At 39.6% G+C, this 21,848-nt stretch overlaps 1 protein-coding gene and 1 long non-coding RNA gene across 3 annotated transcripts; one reads left to right on the plus strand and one right to left on the minus strand.

The window, feature by feature from the left end:
* Positions 1 to 610: 610 nt before the first annotated feature.
* map1lc3b (microtubule-associated protein 1 light chain 3 beta) lies at positions 611 to 4,405 on the minus strand. Its single transcript, XM_056739352.1, has 4 exons — positions 4,188 to 4,405; positions 2,477 to 2,532; positions 1,242 to 1,348; positions 611 to 995 (listed from the first exon to the last, which is right to left on the minus strand). The coding sequence occupies exons 1-4, from the start codon at positions 4,225 to 4,227 to the stop codon at positions 830 to 832; spliced, it is 369 nt and encodes a 122-aa protein (XP_056595330.1). The 5' UTR covers positions 4,228 to 4,405; the 3' UTR covers positions 611 to 829.
* On the plus strand, positions 2,544 to 12,914 carry LOC130413851 (uncharacterized). 2 transcript variants are annotated; one of them, XR_008905546.1, is made up of 4 exons: positions 2,544 to 3,762; positions 9,109 to 9,261; positions 9,679 to 9,708; positions 12,358 to 12,914. It is a non-coding gene; the product is annotated as an uncharacterized LOC130413851 (long non-coding RNA). The 2 variants fall into 2 exon arrangements; XR_008905545.1 differs by lacking the exon at positions 2,544 to 3,762 and adding an exon at positions 8,034 to 8,949.
* The last annotated feature ends 8,934 nt before the right edge of the window (positions 12,915 to 21,848 follow it).

Below are 21,848 nucleotides of genomic sequence, written 5' to 3' on the forward strand. Positions count from 1 at the left end.
TACCATTGTCTTATAATTTACATTGTCCTTCTTAAACTTACATTTTAAAGCTTAAACTACAATAAAATGGCATGATTTTTCCCTTTCACCACGTCATATTTACTTGCTGTGGAAAGCGCTGAAAATGTCTCTAAGGCAAGTAGGCCGTTATATCAAACCTCAAGCTGAGAAAACGCTCTCGACCTAGCTAGCAAAACCTCAAGAGGGTGTGTAAAAAAACAAAATGGCTTCTGACAAGAAATAGTATACGGCAGAAAGCGGCTTATTTATTGACATTTACAGGTAAGAAAGTCTGCCCAACTCGAGAAGATTGTTAGCTATCCAAGTATTCCTCAAGCAGCGAGGGGGTTATATATCACCACCCCTTCAAGCTAAAACAGACTCATCCAATAACCTCTCAAACTGTTTGACTTCTTAATGCGTCGGGTCATATTAAGAAACTGAAACACTAAGGTGATTTTACAGCTCCACTCGGAAGTTTCATTCAAGTTTTTTGTGTATGTTGGGTAAATGTTATTGAGAAACTGGATCATCGTCCAGCCAACCATAAACTGACCTACAAACACGGTCCCTCTGCCTATATATGACAACACAAATACGAGAGTCAAGATACAGATCTAAAACAATTTTATGGAATTTAGGATTTCGCTTTGGGTAACAATTAGGATTGGTTGAGGGATTTGAGCCAAAAGGACTGGAAGTTCAGCTGGTTCCTTAAGTCCTATTGGGAGTTGGGGAAAAGGAGAGGGGTTGGATTTAGGGGAGAGGTTGTAAGGGATCAGGGTAAGCTGTATCACTGTCCGAGACCGAAAGCCAATCGTGTGCCGTTTTACGCAGTTCCAAATGTCTCCTGGGAGGCGTAGACCATGTACAGGAAGCCATCTTCGTCTCTCTCGCGCTCGTAGACCTCGGAAATGGCGGTGGACACAGAAACCATGCTGTGACCGTTAACAAGCAGGAAGAAAGCCTGGTTTGAGTTGAGCTGGAGGCGTCTCCTGTTGAAACACACCCATAAAACGAAGGCATATTAGCAAATTCAAATAATAATTGGGCTGATAAACAAATGTTGTTTTGTGTTTATGTTGGGAGAGTAGCACAGTATCAAATTAAATGAGATTGATTAAAATACAGATATATTTGTTTGCAATAATAATAATACAAATATATATATATATATTTATATATATATATATAATATAATATAATAATAACAAAAAAATAAAATAAAAAAACTGGTTTACCTGATTATCTTAATAAGTTCGCTCATGTTCACATGGTCAGGGACTAAAAACTTTGTTTTGTCCAGAATTGGCAGTTGCTTCTCTCCCTTGTATCTCTCAATAATCACCTGAAAAACAAATTGATTCAATAACAAAGAGGTTTCAGTATGAACTGCTGAACAATAAGTTACTAGGTATATGTCGAACGTCACATGATCATTTAAGATCAGCCAACCTAGCTAGTTCTGTGCAGGACTGTTCAACGATTAATCTCGAAAAATTGCATCCAGAATAAAAGTCTGTTTAAATATTAAATTAAAACATATACATTTTGTATTTATAAACACATACACATACTGTAAATGTAGTATTTGAGAACAATATAAAAATAAATCAACATGAATATATAATTTAAATAATATATAAATGTTTACGTCCATCTTTGAAAGCTCCTTTGAAGCATTTTGAGTAAAACAACTACATGTAACAAGCAAATACAAATAACCACAACCGGTTGCGATGAGACCTGTTTTTCCAAAATAAGCCTGTTAAATAAATAGGAGTTCCTATTTTAAGATAAAATTACTTTTTTCTTTAAAAAAAAAATGCACTGATAAATTATTCACGATAAGAGCAGCTACGTAAAATTTAGTAGGGACTATTTTGTTTTTTTATTTTAAGAATACCCAAACTCTTTAACTTCTGTAAATCCAGAGGATTTTAGGTGAAAAATAAGATAATAGACCTTTCTGAAAATACTTTAGGAAGTGATTTGTGTCTATTCAGCCAACAGGAGGTAACCCTCCTCTTTATTCCAGTCAGCTTGAATAACAATGGAGACTAGTAACCCTTAGGGATTGTCAGTAGAGAATTGACAACAATTGGTCCTGAAGGGGCTAATGGAAGTTGTATACACACATTTAAATTCCTTTAAAACGTCTATTTACATAAGATTAACTTATTATGCCAAATGCAAATGTTTTTAGAAAGATGATACAAAGGGACAAATGAGAATTTTGTCTAATCGAAGATAAATAATCAATTCCCATGTATAACTTCCTCAAATATTATAATAAAAGGTCCAATGTAAATATATCAATACCTGCATGACACCGGGGGGCATAGAGTAAAACTGTGGTCTTAAGGCTCCAAACCGGCTGAAACATTAAAACCCACAACCCTCCCAGCTGCTTGCCTTTTCTACTGGCTATCAATATTAACGTTCAGCTCCGCAGACGCACGCATAATCTGCTTACCGGGATCTTGTTGGGATGCTGCTCTCGGATCAGCCGAACATCCTCCACCCGCTGCTCTGTGGACAGGAAGCGGATATTAGAAACAGCCAGATCACAATCCACAAAAACGCATTACACCACAGACATTTCCCTGGAGCGGATATGGGAGTATCAATCGATTCTGCAAATTCCCGAGGTTCAGTCATGTTTAACTATGGGCTTAGCGTATAGTTCAGTGTGAAATGAAAAAATACAATCGAATACGCTAGAAAGGTCGTCTATAGTTTAAAAGCTGTATTGCAGATGAACTTTGTTCAACTGGCATATAAAACAAACACTCCAAAACTTGGCGTAGTCGGCAGGATCAATCATGTTGATTCACAGCTACAGTGTTTACACTGTTCTTTCAGTATAAATTGAACAAAACTGTGTTGAGTCTGGTTTACTTTGTTCTAAAAGCACGTGTCTCATGTATTATCTCAAAATGGGTTAATGAGCAGAAACGAAAGAGAAACAAGGAAGTATTTTGTGTATAACTGATATGCTCAGCATGACTCAGAACTGTATCTACAGCAACCATAAAACAATAAAATAACTGACAATAAACAATAATCTAAATGACAGGTGTAAAATTCAACACATCTACGTTTTGGCATTAAAACTTATGTTATTTTCATTTACGTTTTGCGAAGCACAGAAAGATATCTGTTGTGGGCCATGAGGTCCTTTGGTTCATGACGTTTTTCGAGCACATGTTGTAGATGTATGACCCCACGTGAAAACATTGAGCAACTTTATGGAGTAAACTTTTCTACCCAGAATATCTGACGTAGATCACGAGGGAAGGAACTCGATCATTTATGAGATAAACACGTTTGGTTGTTGTATTTAGAAGATGTTTTTTTTTTTAACCACAACAACACCCCCTTGATCATTTTAAGAATAACAAAGTATTGGTAAAATAAATATTATTAAAAACATAATCTAGGTAAAATTAGCATTTTAGGGAGCGTAGAAAAAGTAACGTTAAAAGAAGAAAACGTAAACAAATAAATATGACGCTGTAGGGCCTTCAAAATACGTGCAACAGAGCACAGTGACAATAATTACAAAAGCATCAATATTGTATGCACTTGTTAAATAAACAATCGCAAACGTATAACAATATTACGTCGCTTCGTTGTTTGTTTACACGAGTCCTTTGAAATAACCTTAAACGAAGCGTCCCATCCCCCAATCCTGCAGCGTTGCGTTTTCACAAACATCTGCCCGCAAACAAAGAAAAAGCACCAAACATTGTCGTTTTGGTAAGTTGAAAATAACGTAAGACAAAATATTATCGATGTTTATGTTATCAGTTTAATTCTGCGTTGACATTACATAACGCTTTCGCTCTCGCTCTCGGTTATATGTTGACTTTGTATGGCCGAGACCCTTATAACCTAGTTTTTATATGGTCTGACTTTTTTGTCTATTGTTCAAAGAGTTCGTGTTATAATTCATGACACACGTTACATTTGGGTTTTACATGCTTGACATTAACAAATGTGGGTCCTGCTGTATACATGATCACAAATACAAAACACATTCGTTACTTATACGAGTTACAGGGCCATTCGTGCCACTTGTCAAATCAAATGAATCCAAATATTATTTTCTTTGTAAAAATGTAAAAAGATGACGAAACAGTGTTGTGCTTTTTCGGATGATATGAACTCCATCATGCACTTACCAAATGTCCTCCTTTGTTTAAATGTCTTTTCCGAAGGCATGTTTAAATGTGAAGGTAAATGTCGCGTTTAAGGCACACCTGCCTAACTGTTCCTCCCCTTACTCTCTGGACGGATCTTGGTCTGTTATGTATTTTTTTAAATGTCGAAATCGTGTGTTTTTTATCCGTTACGTATCCTTCCTGTCGTCAGTTCGTCCCTGTGAAGTCCGTCTACCCAGCAAAACAAACCAGTCAGCTGACCCGTGACGTCAAGGGGAGGGGCGGAGCCTGAGGTTTAGTCATTCTGATCATTCATTGTGACAGTTTTAATGTAATATACTGAATGTACTGCATTTGTTTTTCAGAAGAAACGAAATTATTATGAATTTTATGAATTTTAAAGATAGATAGATAGATAGATAGATAGATAGATAGATAGATAGATAGATAGATAGATAGATAGATAGATAGATAGATAGATAGATAGATAGATAGATCAGGAGCATGACTCAATAAAACCTTATTGTTTAGTTTTAGCTGTGCTGAGACATTACTGAGTCATAATGGTTTGAGATAGATAGATAGATAGATAGATAGATAGATAGATAGATAGATAGATAGATAGATAGATAGATAGATAGATAGATAGATAGATAGATAGATAGATAGATAGATAGATCAGGAGCATGACTCAATAAAACCTTATTGTTTAGTTTTAGCTGTGCTGAGACGTTACTGAGTCATAATGGTTTGAGATAGATAGATAGATAGATAGATAGATAGATAGATAGATAGATAGATAGATAGATAGATAGATAGATAGGTAGATCAGGAGCATGACTCAATAAAACCTTATTGTTTAGTTTTAGCTGTGCTGAGACGTTACTGAGTCATAATGGTTTGATATAGATAGATAGATGATAGATAGATAGATAGATAGATAGATAGATAGATAGATAGATAGATAGATAGATAGATAGATAGATAGATAGATAGGTAGATCAGGAGCATGACTCAATAAAACCTTATTGTTTAGTTTTAGCTGTGCTGAGACGTTACTGAGTCATAATGGTTTGACTCTAATTAAGTAAAAGACACTACGAACGTCTATTTTAAGTTAGTGTTTAACAAAGCTATTGTGTTAAACAGCTATTTTGCTTGATCTCTGTCCCTTGTGATTTACAGTACATCCATTTTGTAAGTGTTTAAAAATAAACACTACATATTTTGTTAATAGGTATTTGTATATCAACAATGTCAAAAACAAAGCAAGACGTCTATATTTATGTTTTTACAATCACCTGCTACCAAACATTGTTATACATTTATGGATATCTTATAGATATCTTGTATACTTCATAAAAGCCACAGACAATGTTTTATATCTTTATTTCTTAATTATATCTTTCATTTTGTGATGTAAATCATGTGAGAAAATAAACCCTAGACTTTCTTCCAATATTATACTGGGAGTGGGTATGGAAAAGTGTGTTTTGGTAAGCATTATCTTATTAATCTGCTGGCTATAGTTCAGTGAATGTCCTTGATAGCAGGGGCCGTGTGAGTGAAAGTGAAAACAAAGCTGAAGATTCACCAAGCATTGTTAGCTGCATTGTAGGGCTTTCATAAACCATGCCGAAAAATGCTAAATTGGTGAACACAATGAACATTGATATGAAACAAAATTCCAGAGCACAGGTGAATTATGTTGAAAGGCAGACAAAGAAACCTATTATCAGTTGATTATAACTCATAATAGCTTTTTAATGTTAATCAATTCATTTAAACATTTATTTTATTTGTGCTCACACACAGATGTTTGATGTTTTTCTTCTCATACCCAATTTTTATCTCCAAACGTTATTTTCTGGTTTTTAACACAATTGTTTATATATTCATGCAGCCATTCTGGATTTCTAAGATGGCTTTCTGAACGTTAAAGTTCTAGCTGTATGAAACCTTGACACATAACTAATAAATGTGTTTTTATTATCACCATTTCCATTATTTGAACAGCAGATGCTCATAAATTCCAGAAAACATATTGTCATACATATTCTATGAGAATTTCCACAGTTCCTGTTTTCTTGGAGGATAAAACTCAAATTAAAACCCAAGCCAGATGTTCCACGTTCCATGTTTAGCCCTTCCAGATTTCCAACGTCTGTGTCAAAAAGATGACCATCTTTACACGTAACCCTTCCTTTGGAAAAAACATGTTACAGCCATGTAATTATCAGCTGTTTACCATTAAAACCACTACAAAATTCCTTTATGCGTGTGTTGGTTCCATCTGCCAGATAGCATCCTACCAATCCAACACATTACCAGTAGAGACCCACAGATACCATTATACAGTCATTTCTATTAAAACCACAATTAATAACTTCCAAAGGAGATGTTTTTTCATACTCTTAATGACCAATCACATGACACAGATGTAAAGAGCCCTCGCGTGTGCGTTATGGATGACACTCTGTGTTCTTGTCATCGTCCTGCGCATCAGATGGTGGGCACGCTCACTCACGGCTGGGCACTCAACGGATGGCAGCTGTCCTGTAGGAAGTGCAGTTGGCTCGGGTTAATCTGTGATCTCTCTCTCCCTTACATTGCCTTGGCATTGCGACACGGTAGAAATATTCAGCGCCTCGAGCACATGATAACAGTATTCAGAGTTTCAACTTTTCAGCCAAAAACATCTTTCTTTTGCATACGAGGATTGTATAATGAAACATGTATTATAATAATGATCATCAAAAATGACTTTATCATCACGGGGAGGCTCATGCTGTTCTTGTAAACTCGTACGCTTAATTGGGGACCTGTAAGCGATGACGTCATGACTGGAGCATGCGCTCGCAGGAGTTTTGTTTGTACGGCAGGGGGCGCGCTTGCACAAGCACCGCCTGTCATGGCGCTTTTACTCAAGGGACTTTGCTGTTTCTGAGAGTGTCAGACACGTTAAAGCTTTCAAGGCAACTACCCGACTTAAGATGTATGCCTTGGTAACAGCAGATGTGCTGTTATTCTTAATTACATTTAGTATTATGTTTTAAATAAGTGAAAATAAAGTATACAACATTTTATTTTTAACATGTATGTGTGTGATGTGTCAACACTTACCCATTATTCTACATGATGGTTTTATTCTTTTTCTTTTATTTAGCCTATTATAGGCTTCTTTATGACAGGAAAGACCGATGTGTAGTCTCTGAAACCATCCTTTTGTACGAAATAAAGGATTGGGAAGCAACACATCCCTTAAATAACTTTTTTTCTTTTATTTAATCATTCATGCCTCAGACCCCGCATAGGGCACCGTGTGTTTCCAAACGAAACCCGTGTTTACTTTCTAAAACATTTGACTGAGGTCTTACGGGTGCAATTGGAAATTACGACACAAGGAACCTGTTGAACTCCGCTCGTCTAAACAAGCGGCTGGATGTTGAGAGCTCATGCGGCAGTAATTGAAATCCTTTGACCCATCACCAAGGTCGGACCAGGAAAAGATTTGATAATAACGCGTGGCATCGTTGCAAATGAAAATTGGACTCTCTCTCAATTTCCAAACCATTTCCCCTTGAATAACAGTGAACTAGTTCGCGAGGATCAATCCGCCGTTCGCCTGACCCCGAATGGGCTTTTCGGGGAGGGGGGGCGACATCTTATTAAATGAATTACTCTTAAAGTAATGGAGTCGTAATAACCTACTGCACTCTATAGTTTTAGCATGATAAAAGCAGCCAGCGCGTATTGTCGGCAACAGACCCTCTCAAGGCCGAGGATGGTAATTCAGCGAGAGGTTGCCATGGTGGTCGCCATGGAAACATCCTACACCGTTTGGTGAGAGTTGAAGGTAACACCCACTCTCATTGTTCATCGCTCGCAAGGCTAATGCATATTCATAGTCACAGAAGCCATTACCAAAGGCTTTTATTGGTCTGTGTGTATATCTATCGTCTGCACAATACCGTTACAAATGCTGTAATTCGCCTATCTATGGCCTCTTAATTAAGAAGGACTAGATTAATAACCTCCGGCGATTTGATTAATAAAGCAACAAGTGTAACGTGAGCTACCCGACTTGCGTGCCCGCGTTAAACACGCTTTGTTTGGAATGTTCAAAATAAAGGAGTCGAGTCAGACAGGCTTTAGAATGATGTTTTTAATCAGTTTGAGGTAAAGGAAAAACATAGATGCTATCACGTATCTTGTAACAGACAACACAATAGCGAATCTGAGATAATTGATTCATCAGAACTGCACATGAATAAAAGATCAGCTCGGAGTCGGAGCTCGAGGCCTTGAAACATATCGCCCTCCTACACAGAACCGCGTCCACCTTAAGTTGGTCTGCGGAAGGAAAAAAAACAGCCCCGTGCGATCGGGTCCTACGGGGATATATTTGCTACAACAAAAATAAACGCTCTGCTGAATTTATTCCAACATTTTTATGTTAAAAAACAAAACAAAGGAAGGTTATCAGCTGAATTGTTAGACGGCGTGTAATGGCGCCAAAACACACATTTTTATGCGCGGTTAAATGAACGCACGTGAAGACTGTTGCGCTGTCACGTGACCTGACAACCAGACCGCTAGTCAAGGGACCGGGGCGCTGAGGTAGACTGTGACTTGTTGTCAGAAAGCAGAAAGAACAACAACAAAATCACTAGTCTTCCACGGCGCCGCAGACCATGATGCGTGGATGCTGCGGGAAGATCAAGAAAGCATGAAGTCCCAAGTGTCGTTTTATTGAAAGGAATCTTGACTTACTTCAATATTTGTGGGTAGAGCCTCTCTAATCTTTTCCAATATATATGTTCTTCTCAAATATCACTACCGGGGGATAAAACCATCAACATGTCCTGTGTGCGCATAATTCATAGAAGCTCAAATTGATTTACTGTCAATAAAGTCGTTGTGGACCTGCTTGAATCCACAGAAATCCAGACTCCAGGAGCTCATAATGTGGTATTACCTGAAGCGTACCTGCCCTTTCCATGGAGGAGACTCCGCACACCCTGTAGAATGTCGCTGGTATCTGAAGGCTACTGTGGTAACCTCGTGTCCGGTCGGATGAGACTCAAAATGAAAGGTGATTCAGCCGTCGAGCCCCTTGCTCTAATAACAGATATATCTGAAGAGTTTTGGAAGGAGATTTAGCTGTGAATCATCAAGAATCGGCAATACTTAGAAACCTTACAGGATGATTTATAGAAGAGAAAAGCATTGGCCGTTAATGTATAATGTGGCCTATGATGATTGATTCTTGATGCCTTTTTTATTTGGGGTTTTTACGTATTAAAAAAACAGATACGTTTCCAAAATAGTTTATCCAAAAAATAGTTTATCATCAGCTAAGCTCGTCATTTAAAATCAGTTTGACTTTCTTTATTCTTCAGATAATTTGAAGAATGTTGGTAACCAATTAACATTGGACCCCATTGACTTCCATTGTGTGGACACAAAACCACTTAACATTTCTCTAAATATCTTCTTTTGTGTTCCACAGAAGGAGGCAGACATCTTGAATGACATGAGGGTAAATAAATGATGACCAATTTTTTTTGGGATGAGTTACTCCTTTACCACCAAACAAAGTTGACCATTACTCTAGTTTAGATAAAGTGTCCTAAAAAATAATCATGTGAAAATGACAATTATTTGGTCTAAACGCATCGGTCCGAAAACAGGCCCCTCCTAACTAGTAATTATACGTCAAATATCTATTAATTCCCACGTTGCACAGCCATTTCTCATTCGATGTGGACAGACAAATAGCTTGATGCTAAGGGGGCATCAACCTGCTATATATTTCCACGTAGCGCTGTTTATCCTCCTGAATTAACATTAGCCACGAGGCAGTTACCCTGGGGTATAAAAGACAGCCATAAACCGCACAGCACTCGATTAAGCAAGCTCACATCTCCCACCTAACCCTAGCCTTTCGGTACATAATGAAGTCATCAGTTTGATATGACAGCTCGAAGTACTGAAAAAGAAAAGCGCCCGGAAGATCTCGCAGGAGAGGACGCAGCAAGCCTGCCATTTCTTAGAGCTTGCGTGTAATTTTGCTAAAACCCCTCCACGCGTGCACGCGCATCCTAGACCTTTGATAGTGACATTTCAAGAGGGACAGCCGAGTGCATTCAGTTCTACCTTCCTCGCGACACGCGGGCGAGTGGAGTGTGACCCCCTCTCAGCCGAAGAAACACTCTCTTTTCTCTCGGGCAGGAGGGTGGAGGGCTCTACAACGCACAACAAAAATCCAGCAGAAATACACGGGGCTTTGTCAAAAAGAAGATGCTCATTTGATCATAGGAACACTTCAGGCGAGCTCGCCCTGACACGGTAACGCCAACCAGCTGCACTGCTTCCATCTTTGCCGAGCTCAGATAGAAATATGTACAAGCGCGTTTGTTTCAGACGACAGCGCACCCCCGTCAAACTCACCTGTACCCAACAACAAAAGCATGACTGACAGGTGTTTTGGGATGGCAGGGGACCGTCAAATCTAAGGTTACATCGGTCCATTCATTTTGTATAAGGCCCTGCTTGGGTTAGCATGTACAAAGAGAAAGCAACAATCGGCGGACCATTGTGTCGGACGCGGCATTGAGCGGAGACTGACAGCGCGATTCTCTAGCCCTCTGAAGGAGAGCTTCATTAGAGGCTCCGCCATGCCTCATACCGAGGTGATGGATTACTTTCAGAGCCCAAGCCGCACATGGGAAATTAGCTCGGATCAACTATGGTTTTTTCCATTAAAAAAACATATCAGCCATTATAGGCTCCTCAGTTCATATGAATAAACTAGAGCCTTCCCTTTTTCTTTGGTTTTCGCCAATTTTCCTTAAGTAGCCGAGCCGGTTTCCGCATGCACTTATACGTTTACTTAAGATTCAGCAGAAGTGGGAGCAAGTGAGAAAAAAGGGAAAAGGTGAGAGTGCCGTTCCTATTCCCCAGCGGTCGGGAGTCCAGCTGGAAAATAATGGGCCCTGCGTTGAATAGTAATCCTTTATTAGGCCCAGTTAAATTATGCTCTTCACTTTAGCATGGCCGCTTTTCACCGAGCACAATTAGAAAAATGAAATGCAGCGCGCGGCGAGAAAAAACTCGGTGTCCAGCCAAGAGGAGCAAGCATTCAATTCAGCTCCTATAACATCTGAATTAGGACTAATGTCCAATTATTCCGTCACGGCCATTTGTCTAAAGATGATTCAATGGAGAGAGAAAAATCCTTTTCTTTGGAGTACGTGCATAGATCATAACCTCAGAGATTCGTCACGCTTGTAAAACTTTATTACAATCATTCTTGGCAGAGGAAAATCAATTGTCTTCATTTTTTGGATTGTTGAGCATGTTACAGGGATTTTATAGCACCTGAACATGACAGTTTGGACGTCGGACGGATTTATCGCGTCTCGCTAATGGAGAGACCTCGAATAGGTGGTCATGTTCGTTTAATGGTCCTTTTTTCCTTCTCAACTCATGTGTTAAAAAAGGTATTGGAAAAAAAACAATTAAAAAATACATTAGGGCAGACGATTGCGGAGCCTAGGAGGTAGATAATAATGTCGGTTAGGGGAGAAATCTTGTTTAGATTCAGATGTTTAAATGAAAATGTCCCGAGCAGATGTGCTATGTTGGTAATGACTAATTCAGAAAGTAGAAAAAAAATAGCAATTATATATATTATATATATATAATAATGCTTAATTTTAGGCCTAAAGTGACACATTTTATACAGATCTGGTTTAGTAACATTTACAGGTTTATCGGAAATTACAAAGATAAAGAACAGGCAAATTGATTTTCTAACTGAAACATTTCTGTTTCATTAAGTAGGGTTTACGTAGATAAGTAGGTAAGTGTTTTTTTCTTGTCTATTTCTAAAAAAATCTAATCTCATCTCTGCTATCATGCTTGTTAACGCGCAGAGATACATCAAATCTGCTTCATTCTTCCCCAAATGCAATCATTAGTCGACATACATTTCTTTAATGCAATAAGACCTCCGTAACACTGCCACATCAGCCCCTCACCATCCTGACCGGCCACCTCTCCTAATTTGATTCCCTTCACATCTAGTGAACATTTTCTTTGACAGTACATAGCAGGAACACCTTAAGTGTCGGTTCATTCACCCCTTAAAATTATTAGCTTTCTCACTCGTCCTCTCTCTCCCCAGGCCCTGAGCTGATTAGCTGGCTGACTTACAACCGAGGTGACTTCCCCTTTCCTGCTTTCTCTCTACGTCTTTCTATCATGGAGGGAAGAAACGCTACAGAGATGCATGAAGCCATCTCTCTGATTTTCTCCGAGTGCTGTTGGGTGGGGTTGAGAAAGCCTGTGAGAGGATGGCAAACTGTGCTTGTGGTTCTACGGCACCGTTCTGCTGTTACAGTACAAGCAGAAACGCTCCTCCCTGATATTCTAATAACAGCTATATTTTGAGTCACTGACAAATAGGAACTGTCACTAGAAAAGAGTTGTTTCTTCTATAAATGATTCATGATGAGTTGAATAAGCCTGGTTCAATATAAATTTAAGATTAATTTGTATGCCTTTATTGGAATGTGACTCAATATGTCGTAAATTCTGTAATCATTTTCTGTCTCATCTTAATGAACTGGATTATTTCTGTACTAAAGGTGTCATAATATACACATTTTGAAAATACATTTGATATTAATTACTGTGATTATGGACATTGTGTTAACACTTCACATTATAATATCATAATAATTCAGTAGTTGGTGGATAATCTGATGCGTCAAGTGGTGGTTTTGCACCCATTTAACATTTTGCCTTAAAGAGATGGTTCACCCAAAAAAGACCAAACCTGTATAACTTTCTTTCTTTTGCCGAACACTAAAGAAGATATTTTGAAGATTGTTGTTGACCAAACAACATAGACTTCCATTGTATAGACAAAAAACCACTGAGACATTTCTCAAAATATCTTATTTGTGTCCCACAGAGGCAATTTCCATTTCTTTTTGGAAGGAAAAGAAAGAGCCAACTACATGTTTTAAATGGTGAAAAAATGATGACAGAATTTTTATTTTGTGACTGTTACTTTAAGAGCCAACCCATGTTAAAGAGTTGGCCAATCACATCAATTTGACTATTAAAATGATTACAAATTTTTTGTAATCGGAATAGATTTTGCGATAATATCACTATCCAGAATTCTTTTGGCCACGATAACATTGTAGTGAAAATCTAATATCGTGGTAGCCTTATTATGTACATTTAAATAAGAAAGCAGACTGCATTTAAATCTGAAAGTGTGGTTTTATGGAGCAGACCGCTTTCTTCCCTTTTCTCTCATTGAAATACCTTTGGCTACAATGCACGAGCAGCATCTGTTTTGATCACAGATGTTACAGATGTAACGCTACATAGGATAATTGTTATTGTTGTAAATATGTTCGAGCCCAAGTGTGGTTGTCAGTCAGTGGTGTACAGACCGATTTCCCGGTAATTAACGTGGGTAAGAGCATATGATTTAAGGTAATTGCCTTGACAAGGGGGCTGAGTGAAGCTACACTTAATTACCTGAACATGTTCTCTCTCCCGGGAGCTCAGTGGAAACGGCCTTTTACCGTTTTTCCCTTTCATTCCACACTGCTGAAATTGGAGCAATGTGGAGGTGGTGAATCTGTTCTGCACCCCTCAATCTGCTTGTCAGAGGTATGTTGGAAAAATTAAAACCGTAGTCACCATGCAAAAAAAGTGAACGGATCTATCATATTTTTGTGTTATTCTCTATTTTTCAGAAGTCACATGCAGATTTGCTCACGGTTTTCTCATCTTGGTAATTACGAACAGCGCTGGAGGGTTTCACAAATTTCGCCGAAATTCCTGATTTGAAAACGCTTTGTCTATTTAAAGTAGGCTTTGTACGGAAAGCGCCACAGCGTGTCATGTTGCGTATCCTTGGGGAAGCTGAGATTCAGACAACGTTTTTCCTGGTTACAATCATATTAGCTCGATTGGACGTCTTTGGCGAACCACCCGAGCCTGTTTTTATCGCTGCAAAAATCAATTCGGCTATTTTCTAAACTGCACAATGTCACAATGATGTCAGATGACCTCATAGGCGCCGTGCTCAAATCCGATTGTGTGATGCATTCAGCGCAGTCAATACAAACGCTTGAACATTTAGGCACGTCTCCTGTTAATCAAACGGTGCAAATTTAATTTAACACATTTCGGCTGGATTGAAGAAAGGTTGAGAGGGGTGTTACGCATCATGTCGCCTTCCGCCATCAAACACCGTGACACGAGTTGAATCGACGCTTTAGAGAAAACCGGATTGGTGGAGACAGTGGTTGCAAATTGAGTGATATATAAGAAAGAGAGAAGCGGTCGATCTGTCAACGTTTCAAATGTATCAGACAATATGTAGTTGCCGTGTCACGTGACTCTTGTGCTATTGTGTGCGAATTGTACAGGAAGGGGGGAGTGCTGCGGACCCCCGCTGGCTGGGTGTTTCTCGAGGAGTGGTCTGTATCGATGGGAGAGCAGCAGATATGTCTGTGTGAAGTCAGGCTTTCTCTCCCAGTCCAGGCCCCTTGCTGCGCCCACCTAGGATGATGAATCTCACTCTGACTTTCTTCTCCCAACCCCCTTCCATTCCGCCCTTCGTCCACCTGCCCCCCACCCCCATTCTGCTTGATAGGTCGCAGAGTAGTTTATGGCACCACGGCGGTGAAGCGAAATGCTTTTTGTCCCCGCGTCGTGTTTTTGTGTACACGGCTTTGGCGTGCACCTGTGCTCGGCGCCGAACAAAGGTCCGTAGCAACGGGAGGATCGGGGCAACAGGATACCACACCTGTTTGATCTTTAAGACCTTTCCTTGATAAGTGGCCGTAACCAGGGAAACCGGCACGAAGGGGTTTAATGCATTGTTTCAATAGGTGGTGCTTAGGTCAGGATTTACGATGCAGTGAAAAACATATATATTTTTAGAGTTAAATGAAGGTTGCGAAATTCATAATCACATACCAGATGCACCACACGTACAGCGTTCTCCCCACACTTGTTATTCTGAAATAAAAAAACAGTCATGGTTACGTAATGCATAAATGCACATTTCAATTGTTGTTTAGTCTCCGTTGTGTGTTTATCTGTAATTAAAACCACAAGTGAAAAGATAAACGGCAACTGTCCCAGGTTTTCCACCGAGACCCGCTCTGATATGCACAACATACATGCACAGTCTCTTCGGTGCGGGTGAACCCTGCTGTGCACAATCTTAGTCCTGTGCACTTCCTGCTTTGTAATTCAATTGCACGGCCTAACAGACACTCTCTCGCTGGGAGGAAAGCCGAGCTTCTTAGCCCAGATACCCTTGGGATCCATGTGCTTAGCTCTCTGTAGATGCGAATGACACAGTGGACCATGAATAACTATTTTGCCTTAGACAGAAAGGATTTGCATTCTGAACTACATGTGACGTGGTAACTCATTCGACTGTACTTTTGTTCTATTATTATTATATATTAATCAAATTAAATTCTGAGTAACCTCTGTCTATTTTTCGACCGCCAGACAAAACATAAGAACGCACGGAAAAGCTGTTTATCACCGCTACAAATTCAGAGTCATGCAGAAGAGGTAAGATGAAAGGCATCTGTTTTTCTTGTATTTGGAAAAGAAATATTTTCAAGCACAAACAGATCTTGAAAATCAGACATGGATGTGGTCTTAGGCCTTCCACGCTGTCCCTGCTGGCAACTTACCAACTTTCCCAGCATCCCCCAGTGGACAGCTGGGCTGGATCAAACCTTGCTCCACATCCTCTCTAGGGTCTGTCACAAGACCGATTTTATTCGCAACTCCAACACGATAACAAATGGCTTTTATTCAGATTCTGTCATGTTTCACTGTGTTGTGGGCATGCGTGTGCACGTTTGCGTGCGTTCGGGCTCTGATGCATAACGGCGTAGTCTTCAGTAGATTCCACATATTACAGTAGGCGGTGATCTAATATCAATCAGAAAGATCAACGGCTGTCGAGCATCTCGCAGTCTTTTAGCAAGGGGAACCTCCAAGGTCCCCGATGCCTAAATTTAATTAAATGAGAGGGTGCAGTGATGTGATCTTGAACACCATCTATGAGGAACCTGATGCCCCTGGGCAACCAAGTCAACATAAGATTTATACATTTACACAGGCGTTGTTTGATAAGGTTTCCTTTTTTTCGAGACCAGGTTTTTAAAAAACATCTGTTGAAAACGATAAAGACAGAAGGCAGCCTACGTTTGAGTGGTTTTGTTTAGTGGACAAAGCTAGTTTGTTATCTTCGCGTGTAAAGTCAACACGTCGTATTTTAGGCAGACGTAAGGACTTTGACGTAACCAGGCTGCGTGTAATTGCATAATTGAGCAAACGCGCGCATGCACTTGTTTGAACACCTGCTCTAAACGTCCCCCCCCCCCCTCTTCGTGCAGTACAGACCGGGACATTTGGGCTGCCAAATCTGGAAGTGTTTTTCCATGTAAATGTGTCATCACGACGCTCGCGGACAACCTGTCGCCTCCGCCTGCTCGTGTACATCGCGCACATCCACGGCACGTGATCGAAACGACGCAGCGAGGAATCATCGATCATTTTGCTGCTTGTTTTCGACTTATTGCGTTTCTTTGCGATTTGATTGGCAGTCTAATAGTCTCATTCATTTTTAACATCATCCTAGAGACGAGCTGACTTCCCCATTTTAATTCAGTACAATTCACTGCGTTTTGTTCACATGGCTGTTAAGAGATTTTTGTGACGTACAAGCTTATCAGAGGTGACCAAAGCTGTCTGTACCTGCAGCCTACGTAATTTAATTTCCTGACAGATAACACTGTTTATTTATGATTGTTTTTAATAAAAGGTGCTTACGTCTCCATTGCCCCGAGAGAAAATGCGACTGCCGTGCCGAAGTCAGTATTCGCAAAAAGTTGCAATTAAACCCATTCTTGTGTTTTTCTGTGCGGTCTCGGTGAGACAGAAGTGCAATATTTCTTAAGGACGTCAGAATATGCACTTTCAATCTAACAGGTGGTTCTGAACATCTGTTAGGCGCTTCGGAGGTTCGTCACTAAACCCCACGCAAGAAATCTTTAATTCGGAGGAGATTAAGCAGCCTACATCTCAGTCTGTTCGAGATATAGTTCATCTGACAAACAACAAAACAATTCGTGTTCGGACTTTTATTTAAGCGTCGCTTTGTGCTTCTGGCTGTTACGGCAGACACGTATTCAGCGTTCCTCGCCGTATTTCTATTAGCTCTGAAATATTGTGAGCTATACAAAGCAATCCTAGATTAAACGTTGGAGAGCTCACAATAATCAAACTAATGAAATCAAGGGGGGCGATATTCTCCGTTTTTATGGATGTGTGGGAGGTTGTAACATTAGTGTGTCTTGTTCTGAATAAATCATTCATTTGCTAAATTGTCCCGGGGTTTGATCCCGTGGTGTTGCGAATGATTGCCATTGACTCCCGTTCCATGCGGCGACGTTGGGAGCTGTCCACCACTGTGGTGCTGAAAATTGATCGAGGCGCAATCGCGTGGCACATATCCGGCGGAAGCTAATTATAAGCGCCCTTTTCCTCGCACATTTTTGGTGAGTAGGTATGGCATGTTGTTTTCAAGGTTTTGCTCCCCCTTCCCTTTTTTCTTCTGTTCAGCATGCATACGACCCCAAGACCATCATATAATATGTGATTTACAAAAGCAACACTTCTTCCAAAAATGCGAAATACAGAATTTAGAGTCGTATCACAGTTATTTCCCGAGAATAATATATATTCTTCCTATATGCCTATCTTATACGGCATGTTTTAATGTTATTTTCCCTTTACGAAACAAGGTCTGCCGATAAAGCGAGCTTTTTCTTGCGTTTTGAATGTATCTGTTGAATATATAAACGTATCTGGGAGCACAGACGAGCCCACCTGGAGATGTGCGAATTCTCATATTCCCCACCGATAGGCTGAACGCTCGAATCCGACCACGAACTCACCCCGAGGGGGTTGGAGTTCTGCCAAGGCAGCATGTCACTTCATTGCATTAAATTGCCATCGGAATACATTTGAGCTAAACGTTAAGGGAAGGCCACCAGGACCCCTCTATGTGATTAGCCACGCCAGAAAGATGAGGATGTTGAGGACTGCTCTGATATTGGATTTGCCAAGAATAACTATAATAAACAGCTCTTCAAATCTAATTGTAGTCATTCGGTCAACACACCAGATGGGGAATTGCGTATCTCGATGGGGCGCCTCTTCTATAATCAATGGAACTTTTGTAAAAGCATATTGACTTGGAGAAAAACGATTACCGAACAGAGCAAAGCACGGAATTAATAGCTTTCTAATAATGAATTGTGTCGCTGGTCGTGACCCTCGGGCTTTTCGTCGCTAAAAGAAAAATTCGGAAAGAAAATCCACTGTTTGCTCATTTCTAAAAGGCTGCTTTTGTTGTTGTTTACACAAAGAGATTCGACATGCACATTTAAACGAAAATGACTGCTTGGTGACTTGACAACGCGATATTGTCACCCGGACTACGTCCGCTACCTGTTGATCGGGACCGACATCTCTATTCGCTCGCCAACTTGCCCTACACACATTTACACACCCGTTTGGTTTTGAGATGCAAAAAAAAGACACGTCGGCATGACATCAAACTGGATATTTGACATATTACGCATTCAAACGATCTCTAAATGTTTCCGTCTAATGTTTACCACCCGCGCTACAGTGAATGTATTTCTATTATTATTGAGTTATTGAATTTAAAGGTCATCATACAACAGCTCCGATTTTCCTAGGGCGGTTTCTGTAACACATTATTTGCCAAACCTTCCGAGAACTCCAGGATTTATCCTCAGCACTTTGTCTTCAGCTGACATCCCTTTTAAATCTCACAAAAACCTATTTTGACCGAAGCGTAAAATGTGAAATAAATAAAAAATGCCTTACGTGTCTTTGCTGAAGGTGTGGAGATGGAGACCGCTTCGCTGAAGATGACAGCCAGTCGTCTTGCCATGTGCCGTAACAAAAGCATCCCATGCATCCAATGCCTGTCCCTTTAAAGCCTTGCTGCGTCCCTGCAGGTGGCCTGTCAATTTACTGGATCTCTATGACGTCACCGCATGTTGGATCGCCCAGAAAGTCAGCCTTCATAATAAAAGTCACGTTTCTTTAAGCGTTAGTCTGTCATTCTTACGTTCAATATTATGTCTTACAAATGAATTGCATTTTGTTTATTTAATTGACTGTGCTGAGAGCTAGCACCGCAGACAACAACCACATCAGGAGACGGATAATCACTACAACATGCAATTAGGCTAATGTTAGAAATGTGAAGAGCTCACCCACACACCACATGATTTAGACGCACGCAGCGTGTCAGTTGGCATCGTGATTTTCTTTGGCATCTATAGATTTATCTTGTCACTACCTCAGAGGATATTCTCAGGGTTGCATTAAATAAAACACAGTAGGCTGTGGATGTTTTTTTCTGTTAACACACATTCAATATTTTGCATTGTCCTGTAGATTATGTTAACACGTTTGAATTAAAATACAATTTATAGTGGATGAAAATGTCTGGGTTTAAGCTTGACACCCTTCTCTGCCTTAACGAAACAGAATTTGACAAAGACTGAATGCACAACGTGTTTTTATGATGTATTGAAGGGAACTTCTTTAGTCAGGGTGCTTGCCTTGAAATGTTGTGTATGAACGTATCTTTTTAGATAAACTCATTTATCATAGATTATAAAGTTGATCTTCATCCGATCAGTTCGATTTCATCCTTTAGAAACATTTAACAGCTACGAAATTTTAACTATTCTCAAGGGATGCAACTAGTTGTTTGTGTATATTTATGCAAATAAAATCCTGAATAACTTACTGTAATTTGGTTTTTATTTAGTCATTAATATTCAATGTCCATGGTCTGCGTTTTTTACAACACGTTTCGATCACAGGCACGTTTGCACGCATTATGAAATGATTTTCATCGGAATATCACATAATAGGTGCATCTTTTATTTCGACCATTTTTTAGGCGAGTCAATGCACGTAACTCTGCACAGAGCACCATCAGATAACCACATACAAAAATCTCTTCTTAGCCTATTATTACTTATATATATATTTTTTTTTATATAAATTCCAAACGCAGTGACCGTTTTGCGCACAATCAGGCTTTAAGAAATAAAAAAATCACTATTTTGTCGCTGGCCGCACACTCAATATACTTCCAAATAAAATAAGACTATTTTTTAAAATCACACCATATTTGTTTTTATAATCTCTGCCATCTGGGCTATCAATATATAATTTTTTGGCTATATATATATGGTTTTCTCACTGCATCTTCACTTTTTAAGAAAGGCAACACTCATTTGACATGTTTGCACTTGTTGCATTATTGAAAAGATAAAGGAGCACGCGCTACGTTCGTTTCGTCTCGTTCAGGACGTGATAAATCCAGACTGCTGATTTCCGAGCTCATTAAATGGACACCTAACGACCGTTTGTCCTCGGTAAGTGAGATCGATGCGAGTCCTCAATCTGTGCTGAGGAAGTGAAGATGTTATGCAATTGGAAAGGACACTGATAAGTCCACAGAGGAGGTGCCCCGTTCCTGCTTCGACTTCATTTGAATGCTTTACTCAACACAAACATGCAAGTATACAGGCCTGCAGGAAAGAACCATCCATATGTCCAAACAGATGCTGCAGTACTGTGCTCTTCCTCTCGGGCTATTTAAGCAACATTTCATATATGTCGTTTGTGATATATCCCCAACTAAGGAAATGAACCTCTTTTCCTGTTAAATTTAACACATTCCTGCTCCAGTCTTCAGTCTTTGTGTGTGCTTCATAAGATGGACCCATTTTAAATGCCAGAATCTCCTCCACAATAATAAATGGGATTGAAGTGCTGTCTATGCTCAACAAAGAAATTGGGAAATTATGTTTTTACCTTAGCATGAATTTTATCCACTTAGGGGACGCCAGCTGCAAGGAAGCGCAGACAGCCATTTCGCATTTCCATAATTTGGCTGGAAAAAGCCACAAGAGGTGTATTTTCAAGCACAAATGTGCTATTTGTCCCCTCTATTGTGCTCGGTGCAGTATTCAGGTATACTCTGGGACTAAAATGTTTAGTTTGTCATGTTGTTTTGTGAGGCCTTTGTGCATTTTCTGCCATTCTACTGTACATTATTGCACATTTGCATGATTGTTTTTGTATTTCAACACTGTTTCCTATAACCTTTGGGTTTTTTTTGGTGTGAAAGAGGTTACGTATAGAAATTGTAATTTGGTTTATTTCATTCAACAGGGGTGGAATTTTACAGCTGTGTGGCAGGGCACCACGAATCCCTGACGCTTTTTTGCTTTTTCACTGACAAACACATGCACCTGAGATGGTTTGTAAACAATACTGTATAACCACATCATTCAATCCTCAGATTCAATTTGAGATCTCAACGCTTAACAAAGAACATGTCCGAAGGCACAAGTGTTTGGAGACTCCCTTAAGAATCGTGTCCTCCGTAATCACTATTAATTTGTACTTTTGCTGTCACAACACACAAATGACATTAAGACCAAATTAAGAGGGTATTTATTATGGAGATTGCAATTCATTAATTAAAAC

The sequence above is a fragment of the Triplophysa dalaica genome, chromosome 24 (assembly GCF_015846415.1).
Source record: "Triplophysa dalaica isolate WHDGS20190420 chromosome 24, ASM1584641v1, whole genome shotgun sequence".
NCBI classification, from domain to species: Eukaryota; Metazoa; Chordata; class Actinopteri; order Cypriniformes; family Nemacheilidae; genus Triplophysa; species Triplophysa dalaica.